This window comes from Macrobrachium nipponense, chromosome 34 (assembly GCF_015104395.2).
Source record: "Macrobrachium nipponense isolate FS-2020 chromosome 34, ASM1510439v2, whole genome shotgun sequence".
Taxonomy (NCBI): Eukaryota; Metazoa; Arthropoda; class Malacostraca; order Decapoda; family Palaemonidae; genus Macrobrachium; species Macrobrachium nipponense.
In genome coordinates, this window is record NC_061095.1 from 30,938,127 (window position 1) to 30,948,388 (window position 10,262).

The following is a 10,262-nucleotide window of genomic DNA, read 5'->3' on the forward strand; positions in this document are numbered from 1 at the left end:
ATAGGTACATTTATTCCTTTAAATTATTCTTTCAGAACTTTTCCTCATTCACGCATTCAGTAAAAACCCTGGTCTGCCTTCAAGTGACGCAGTGTTCAAATGTACAGCACTCACTTGTAATCCCATCAGTTCAGTATCTTAATTTCGCTACTGTTTCTCATATTTACTATCTATCAACTTTCAATACTCCATTCATGACTAATTTTCTTGTATCACAACTTTGCACCTAATATCCTGTCTCAGAAGTTTATGTAAACAACCACAGAGACATAACTCCTGTTAGCTACACTCACGTGAATTCTTGTTTTGCTTCCTTCCTTTAATTGATCCCTACATATTTTCTAAACCAACGTCCCTCAGCACACTCTCCATTGCGTCTCTGTAGACTCTATCATAAGCCTTAAGGGTTCATTGATGCATCACAGCTTTTTCCCTTTGCTTCCTAACGTTTCATTCAATGTTTCATAGCAAATACTTGATACATGTACATAAAATCTCTGCCTCATAAATAATACACATATCCCCACTATTCCCTATCACCATTCAATTCCCATCTGTTTTGTGTTCTCAATCAAAATCTTGCTATTCGTTTTCTCTGGTATATGCAAAATAACTCTATGCCCAAATAGCTCTAATAGTTTTATCTCTTGTCTTTACCTTCAAACTTTTTAGCTCATGCAGACACCTTGCATCCTCCGGTCAGCCAAGCGACTAAACCACCTTCCATTATGTCCTCAAACTTTCTTAGACGTAGGCTAACCTTCCACTTGTCTCTGCCTTTCTTCTGCCTTCTAAATCCAACAGATTTTCAAAATACTCACTCCACTGAAACTTTTACATCTTTCCCTCTGAGATCTGTTTGTTCATCAACCCTCCTACCTGTATTCAATTAGTCTTATGACAAATATTGAATTTAAAATGCAACGGGAAACCGACACATGACATCTTCCACTCTGGCATATCACAGATGAGAGAGTCTACAGAATGCAATCTCTGTTGTTAACTTAGCCACACTCAGCGACAGCCAAATGTCCACATCCAATACCGGCCCAAAGAAAATAATGAGGAGGAGCGTGACTCCGGAGGAAACGACAGACCTTCGTTATGAAGGGTCGAATATTATCAGTGTCGGGGGAAAGTGAGATGCATTTTGAACTCTCCCCTAGTATGACAAAAATCAGAACCAGCTTTAAGCAGTTATTGCGAATAATTGACCGAAATATCGCTTAAATGGTAAATGATTGACAATAAGAACTGATTTGTGTTTCTTTACTCCTTTATCTTGGTTTTGTCTTCTTTTATTTAGATTTGATTTAATTTCATATGTAGGTCTATAATTATATGTCTCTTCTTATACAAATTTCCCTACATCGAATAAGGTCAGTACATAAAATCCAGTTTCCTTTTTATAAATTTAACTCCTCATTCATTGTCAAGCTGGATATTCTTTGCTCATAATATCAGTGATGTCCGTCAGATTCATCTCCGAACTTTTACTTCGAATGACTTCGACAACTTCGAAGACCATATTACCCTGAAATCTTGAAAGGAGCTAAAAGTATGGTGTGGAAACGAAAGCTCCAAAGTTCCACCCATGACAATGCAGAACCCCTACATTGCAGGATAAAAATGTTTAAGTGGGGTATAGAGAGCACCACGTAAAGATTATTTGCTTATTTATATCTCTTTGGCCATCCCCAGTGGCGTCATTTCAGATTATTCCTTTGGGAGGCGGTGGGGGTGGGGGGGGGGGGGGGGGTGGGGGGGCCACAGATTAGAACTTATGGTATGGGTGGGATCGCGAGCTGGGGGAAGGGCAAATTTGTGCTTGTTTTGAAGCCATTTGAAATATACCTTGGAGTGAATTTTAACATAATTATTATTTCATAGGCTAAGGGGGTTGGGGGTGGGGGACGCAAAGCAAGTCTTAGGGAGAGCCACCAGTGTCTTAAGGGGGCCAAATGCCGAACCCAAGCAACACCCCCCTACCCCCCACCACTACCACAAATAACGCTCCTGGCTATCTTCCCGACTAAGGCTATAGTGGCTGTGGCTGTGAGTTTTTCATCTGTCAATTTGTTTCGTTATTATCATAATTTTCATTATTGTTATTAGAAGTTGCAGCAGTCGTGATGGCAAGTGCAGCATTCAAAAAGGTAAATAAATTCAACTCAGATGAAAATCAGGTAGATAAATTCTGTTAATGGGCTCTCTTCTTTTTTCTTTCTGTTTTGTTTTGTTTTCATCGCTCTTGTGAGCAGAGGCGAAAGAGGAATAAGAGCTGGCTCAAAATTTCTGATACTCTAATTTTTGCTTTTCATTATTTCATATATGCATTCATTTTCTTGTAAGTATAATCTATTTCATTATTATACTGGCTATAATTTTTACTAATACTTTGCGTTCATTCATTGTAGTGCTCTGGGACGTGGGATAAAGAAAATCCAATGCATAACTATTCATGTTTACTTGTAGAAAAATAAAAACATTTTGGTAACATATCAGACTTTACACTTAGACTTACAAAGTCCAAGAAATCACAGACAGATGCATGAGTGACAGTAAGTATATATATATATATATATAATATATATATATATATATATATATATATTATAGATTATATATATAGTGATTACACATGTATAAGGAATAATACAAAGCTATTTATATAATTCCAAAAGAAACTGAATGAAGAGTTTTAAAGCAAGTGTAGTGCACCAAGCAACAGCAAAAAAAAAAAAAAAAAAAAAAAAAGCTTGGCATCTTTATACATGTGGATATTCATCACAGATGATAAAAAATATATATGTCAACTAGACAACAGGAACTAATAGAACTCAAAGGAGCTTGGCTCAGATCACAGGACCTCAAGAAGTAAACAGATGGCTTTGTGCCAAGGTGCATCAGGCAGCGCTGCCAAAAGACTTGAAAATAAGATTTACAGATGTACGTCTCCCTTGTTCTTCTCAGTAAGATTTGTTCTTCCCAATAACTGGATAATGTTTAAGACTAAAACAAGCAGCGTCGCTCGGGTGGACCTGATAATCTCGGTGGGGATATTCTGAGTCCAAGCAAGACGAGTTAAAGAGAGAGAGCTCAAATAAGACTGAAATAAAAGGCAGGATATGTGTATCGGCCGGCAAGAAAGAACTGCACTCTTTCTCCCGCCTTGGGAAATCAAGTTTATATCTAGAAACAAAGGTAATCAAAAATAAAGGAACTCCCAAGTTCTAAACTGCGTATGACAGTTTTTAAGTTGAGCTGGTAATACATAATGTCGCTTTGACTATCTGATTAACCACTAGTGATTTGTTGCAGAGAACTGGAGTTTATAAAATTAACGAGTAATATCAACAAGGAGGATGTACGGAGAAGAGGAGAACTCCCGTACCGAGTTCTTTTCAACAATATGTACAGCTGAAACAAGTAACAAGAACTCTAAAGTCCTCTCTTCCTAGTGAACACATGAAAGCTTCCGCTTTTAAATGTTAGGTCAAAAGTTGCAGGGAGATCTTATCTAACAGAAACAACAATATTCACTCAGCATTTTAAAAGGGGGAAAAAAAAAACGGCATCACTACGTCTGATATTAACTGTTACCTAAATCTAGCCTCTAAAGCTCGTACAGTATAATATATACTATAATCAAATACGGTTAAAACATAACCAAGCATCTAATTAGAAGTTACAACAGAAAACCTATGAATCTATAAGCACAAGCATCTGTCATTAGGATATTCATATGTACAGAACATTCAATACATCCGTTTCATGTCGGAAAAAAAAATATTTACATTGTTTTTATATATAGAAAGCAAAAATCAACAAATCAACATTACAAAAAGAACATTGAAAATATTCTGAACTCGACAACGCATTAAAATTATGTTTTTTTTTCTTGCTGCGTTTGTTCTTTTTGGCCCCGTTTCATTTTGCGAAATTCAACATATTTTTTATTTTTCGGTTTTACTGTTCATATCTTTCAATGATTTCCTCTCAGTCTAGGTATCTGTCCTTCGGATAACAAGTTTTTAAAGTTTATTTCTATCTCGAGACTATCACTTTTTATGATGACACTGTTCCGCTCCTTTAACCTCTGATGCATGTCTTCTCTTTGTGACAAATTAGATGATATCTATGTCTCACTTATGTACCAATGACTTGGAGCACTGCCAACGGCTGCGGTTCCTCAAAAATGATTACCCAAGAGGTCCAGCCTCCCTTGCTGATAATGAACTCCAAGAAGTACCAAAGGTTGGCAGCGCTGCCCAAGATGACGGTCAACTTCTCAGGAGCAAAATGCGATTGTCGACTGTCTGTCTCCCTCACTATCCTTACGACAGCTGACCCGACAATGATCTGCGCATTAGAAGTGGAGAATGACAGGGTCACCAGGGAAGAAACCAGAAGTATCGGGACTAAAGGCTTCATACTGGTGTTTGATGGGATATCGCGCCACCGCTTCAATGCTAGGGATTGCGAGCCTAGAATGTTTCAGTGGTACGGAACCATAGAGAGTATTAATACGGTCGAGGCCAAACACACTGTGGTCTCCATCTGTTGTGAAGAATGAACCCCAGTACATACTCATAAGGTCTGAACCTGCATCATGGCTCATTGAATCACCAGTCATGCCCTCTGCCGCTAGTTCCTCTACTATCGCCACGGTGTCAATGCCTCGTAGGGAGGGAGCAACAACATCTTGTGCAATGTGGTCGCCAACGTACAGGCAGTGAGGATTTTCAACGCCGCTTTCGCGTTTGACTAAACTCAGGAGATCTGACCAGTTGCCTCCAGAATAGGTTTCGTCAATGTACAGCTTATGAGCAGGAACTTCTTCGGCATCATCCGCCCCTTCAACCTGGCGGAAAGGACGATTGCCCGAGAAGAATCCTGGTTTTTTCGCCGTGCAAATAATCATGTCGAAATAATCTCTCCAATCAGGTCCAAGAACATAATGAGCAATCATAGAGGCATAATCAATGCTCGATCCAGAGATGAGGAATGTGAAAGTATGGTCATTGATCGCCCGTAGCCACTTTTTCATCTTGTCGCTCGCCTCGTAGATATATTTATCAGGGTTTGCTTTGATTTCAGGGAAGAACCCACCGAGGTCATTCCGGAAATGTTCCCGGCGGTACATGTTGCACATTGCAACGTGAACATCAGGCCAAATGTCATATTCCTCGAGGGGACCTTCTTCCGAGCTGTCCTGGGCATCAATAGCTCTGGCGCAAGCAACTGCAGCAGGCAAATCGAAGTAATCCTTGAATGAACGAAGCAAAGGCGGACTCGGACCGTTCACAGGAGGGTCAGCGAGCGTTCTCATGAAATCAAGAACGGGTTCCCACGTCCTTTCAGACCCATACGTGTCTACGATTTCTTGCTGAGTCATAGGACGGGTCCCATGTGTTGCTCTGAGGATCTGACCCTCGTCGGAGCATTTCAGAAAGTTCCCCCGCTTAATGTCCATGATGAGGCCCTTCTGCAGGAAATCCATGTCATCATCAATAGGAAGAAGAAGCTCCTGCTCGTATCCATAGCGATTTACTAAATAATCGGCGATAAGGTTGTACTCGAGCCTCATTATTTCCCCAATTTTATAGCGGCAAATTGTGTTGTCTAAGTCAAAACCAATGCAATCGTAGTCTGAAAATTTGAAGACATCCATGTTAGGGAATGGCTGTTGCTTCTTCCTCTTGTTGTTTTTGCAGTAATATTTCTTCTTCATGATTTTCTCCCTGAAGGAAAAGTCATCATCATCTACGTTTTGAAGAACCATGGTTGCGGTGATGACGTTCGGTTCAGTCTCAGTGTACTCGAAAATGATTTTCCTTTCGGGCATTCAGCACCACTTTCTTTGTAACAACTGCAGAGGAAAATCTGTGCAATATTCCCTCTTGAACAAAAACAAACTCTGCTTTTCTTTACACTTTATACACTGTTTTCCACAACCTGTTTATACTGTCTCAATACTTCTTCTAATCAGAGCGGGAATAAACACCAACAGAATTCTGAACGGTACAGTAACTAAAAGTCTAGCGTAAGCCCTTCTCTCTGCTTCCGCAAAGCATTATAATGTCGTCTTTCTTTCCAGCTACATAGAACCACTGCTAACACAAATGACGCTGTCAATTCTGTTGTGCTTTTGGTTAACACTTTGAGTCAAGGCGCTTTGAGATCAAATGTAGACAGAGCAATGCTGCAACGCGGGACGCGTTCATGATGTGATATCTCCTCCTCCTTTGGGTAAACGAGCTTCTCACATCAGATCAGACACAGTACTGCTCCTGGTGGTGTTGTGACTCTTATGCCTTCACTTTTGCAACTAACAAACTTATCTCGGTTCCCTCCTGCTTTGCCCGGTGTCCAAAAGGCCCGTTGCCAACTACTCTCAGAACACACCCACCACACCCCCTCCCTTACCTAACACTTATCTCTGGTCTCTCTGCCCCAGTGGCCCCGCCCAAACATACCCATAACAGCAACCACCGCCTTACAGGCTGTTACGTTTCCTGTGTCCACTTTCTTAATCCCCTCTTCAACGAATCTCTGACAAAGACAAATAGAATAATAGATTACTAATCAAGCTTCTCTCTTCGTCTTGGAATAAAATCCTGTTCAAAACAATTAAAAAAGAAGGAAATGACTCATTTCTTGACCACGAATGACAACGTAAGTCGTGTATAGCATTACTTCTTTGGCCTGATTTCCTTTATTTTGGCTAGACCTTCGTCCCGCCTCCAACCCTCTGCCGGGGCGAGGCGTCGAAGGTAGCATTGGCCAGTTTCTCCACCTGCATCAGACATATACTTTGCCAATCGACCAAGCCCCAGAGAGCGAGGGTCTGCCTGTACCGGGAAACCTCTGCCCTCCCTGCCAATCCCTTCCTTGGTGACGCCCCGAGATCCACCATTGACCCTCGCTCGCCACCAGCAGCAATCCACGGCGCCCGCATGGGCTGCAGCGCCATGGGTTGACCGTCCTCTTCGGGCTCCCCTCCCTCCTACCCTGAAGACGCTTATAGGAGGTTCTCCTCCATCCACGTATCGGCTGCATTCGTCCATCTCGGCTTACTTAGCGTCATAATGAGGAGCCCACCTGGGTGTCATTGCGATGGTCGCTGTCAGCTGCATGGAGGGTGACTGTTGCAAAGATGTAGTTTGCTTTCATGATACTGGCTATCTTTCACAATTATATTCTAAACATAAATGCTGTTTCTGACAGTTAGATGTATAAAGGTTAAACAAATAAACTATTACGCCTTGATGAGCAAAGCTATGAATAAAATCATTTCGTTTCATGACGTTATGATTCGTTCAAATTATGATATTTATTGGGACGTCACATTATGTTTCCTTTTAGATGCCGGTTTATACGATTTTTCACATTTGGATATTTCTTCTTCTTCATTACTACTACTACTACTACTACTACTACTACTACTACTACTACTACTACTACTCTCACAACTACTCTGCAGTGGAGAGACTAATAATAATAATAATAATAATAATAATAATAATAATAATAATAATAACAATTATTATTATTATTATTATTATTATTATTATTATTATTATTATTATTATTATTATTATTATTATTATTATTATCAAAGGTAGGGAAAAACTCTCTATCACGAGAGTATATATAATGTTCTAAAGGGTCCACAATAATACAAAGTGTAAAAAGTCCGTGTATAATTTTGAAGACTTTACAGAAAGCTTTCGAACCCTTCCCTGGGTTCATCTTCCTCAAGGAAGATGAACCCAGGGAAGGGTTCGAAAGCTTTCTGTAAAGTCTTCAAAATTATACACGGACTTTTTACACTTTGTATTATTGTGGACCCTTTAGAACATTATCAAAGGTGTAAATGTTATGTGTGATGAAAAACTAGCAAACAGGAAAATACAGATGAATAACAAAGGAATAAAAATAGACATCATACTGATACAGACACGCATACATACGCAGTACATCATACGAAGGCACTCCGTAGTATCTTTGCACGAAAGCGAAACTTCTGCTTCCGAAACTACGATTTCGATTTGTCTGGTCAATTTGTCACAATGCCCTGTACCACGATTAATGTTTTAGAAACATCTTTGCATGACAAATCAATTCGTTTTCGATGGCAAATGCAAATTGCAGCATTCAACTTGCTCGCAAGTATGATACAGACATCTTCCCTACCTCTCACTTTGTTTCTCTACCCAGTTGTCATTGTATTTTCACGGAAATATCTTCTCTCTTCCAAAGATATGGATTATCAAAATTATCAACGAAATATCGTTCAAGTTATCAATGTCAATTATTATAATAATGCATTAGTATAATTCTTTTATAAATTTTGTTTTAGGTACGTACATTGTTGCGCACTGAGAACTAAAGAATTATAATTCTTTAGTAAAAGAATGATAATTCTTTAGTACACGTGATAATAGAATGTGGAGGGGGAAGTCCGTAGAGTTTCTCACAACACGCGCGCACTTTCCTAATGATCTGTTCACGTTTGATTGTTTTTCATGATTTTACAAAGTCATATCTTATACACATACACACACACACACGAACACACATATATATATCATATGTATGTTATTATATATATATATGTATATATAGATATATAAAGTTATAAATATAATCACCTAATATCAGACTATATTCAATTGCCAGTTATAATTCCGTATTTGTTTGAGTTATCACTAAAGTCAAGTGAATTTATCATTTAGGGGGATTGGGCCCTCTCTCTCTCTCTCTCTCTCTTCTCTCTCTCTCTCTCTCTCTCGCTCTCTCTCTCTCTCTCTCTCTCTCTCTCTATATATATATATATATATATATATATATATATATATATATATATATATGTATATGTGTGTGTGTGTTTATTTCACAATTTTTGTTGTAGGCGATCGCCTTTGTTGGCAACTGCCGTTTTCTTGGAGATCTAGAGCTTGCAGCTCAGTATGCAAGAAACCAGAAGGACTTATATTTTCTTTTACAATACAAAAACAGTCTTCTACATATCTAACCCTAAACACTTTAGAGAATAAATTTCTTGGAAGAAGTCTAGACTCAAAGAACTCTATGTAAATATTAGACAAAAGTGAAAGCCCTGCCAAATATTTCTTCATAATAATTAATAGAACCGGTTGAACTGATAGTGGGACGAATAGGGAAATCTCTTTTTTGGGTCTTGATTAATCCGTACATAAAAGATATTTCCCTACTCGTCCCATTATCAGTTCAACCGATCCTATTAGCTATAAACTTTCTATATATCTAGTTGAATTACTATTACCTATCTTGGGTACTATTTCAAATTCCCATTTTCAAAACTGTTGATTTCTCTGCTAGACTCTCCAACATTGAATTATCCAGTACTGACAAATTAACCAGTTTTGATGTAACATTTTTATTTACTAAAGGTCCGATTGATGTCTTACTTCAATATTTATCACAACATTTGGACTTGTATAATCTATTATTACCTACAACGTCATTATTAATTAGGTATATCTTTGTATAAAATACGGTAAATTTCACTTTCATTGGTAATTTTTATGAAAAGATATTTGGTATGGCTATGTGTAACCCTCTTTCGCCACTTTTGCTTAATATTTACATGGAATTCTTTGAGTCTAGACTTATCCCAAGAAATTTATTCTCTGAAGTGTTTTGGGTTAAATATATGGACGGATATTTTTGTATTGTAAAAGAAAATGTAAATATTTCTGATTTCTTGTATCAATAATCTTGTACCATCCATAAAATTCACAATAGAATATGAAGAAAGTAATTCTATAACATTTTTGGGTGTCTTAGTTATTAGAAATAACACAATTTATTAAAAAGTAAATAAGGAAACCCACGAATAATTTGTCATGTATCCATTTTTACTCTTACCATGCTAAACAAATTAAGGTTTCAACATTTTCCAGTATGTATCTCACAGCTCTTAGAATTTGTAGTCCTGAATTCTTGGAAGATAAGTTTAAAATTATTGATAAAAAAGCAGATTCATTGTTACCCTCCATATTTTTTGGAACTTTGTAAAAATAAAGCAAAAAAGACATATTACATTCCAACCAGTGTTAACAAAGAGCTTAATAATATTATCTGTGTACCATTTCAACCTAATTTCATTCCTGCTGTACCCATTTTAAAAACTGTTGTTATTAACCTAGTATTTAAATATAATAGTAATTTGAAAAATAAACTAATTTAGAATAACCCGTAAAATTGAAACAGTA

At 38.0% G+C, this 10,262-nt stretch overlaps 1 protein-coding gene across 1 annotated transcript; it reads right to left on the bottom strand.

Moving 5' to 3' along the window:
• Positions 1-2,609: 2,609 nt before the first annotated feature.
• On the bottom strand, positions 2,610-6,365 carry LOC135208011 (5'-nucleotidase domain-containing protein 1-like). The gene has a single exon (XM_064240105.1). The coding sequence runs from the start codon at positions 5,846-5,848 to the stop codon at positions 4,370-4,372; it is 1,479 nt and encodes a 492-aa protein (XP_064096175.1). The 5' UTR covers positions 5,849-6,365; the 3' UTR covers positions 2,610-4,369.
• Positions 6,366-10,262: the final 3,897 nt, after the last annotated feature.

Coding starts and splice junctions, on each gene's coding strand:
- LOC135208011 (XM_064240105.1), bottom strand. CDS start 5,848: ATGCCCGAAAGGAAAATCATTTTCGAGTACACTGAGACTGAACCGAAC.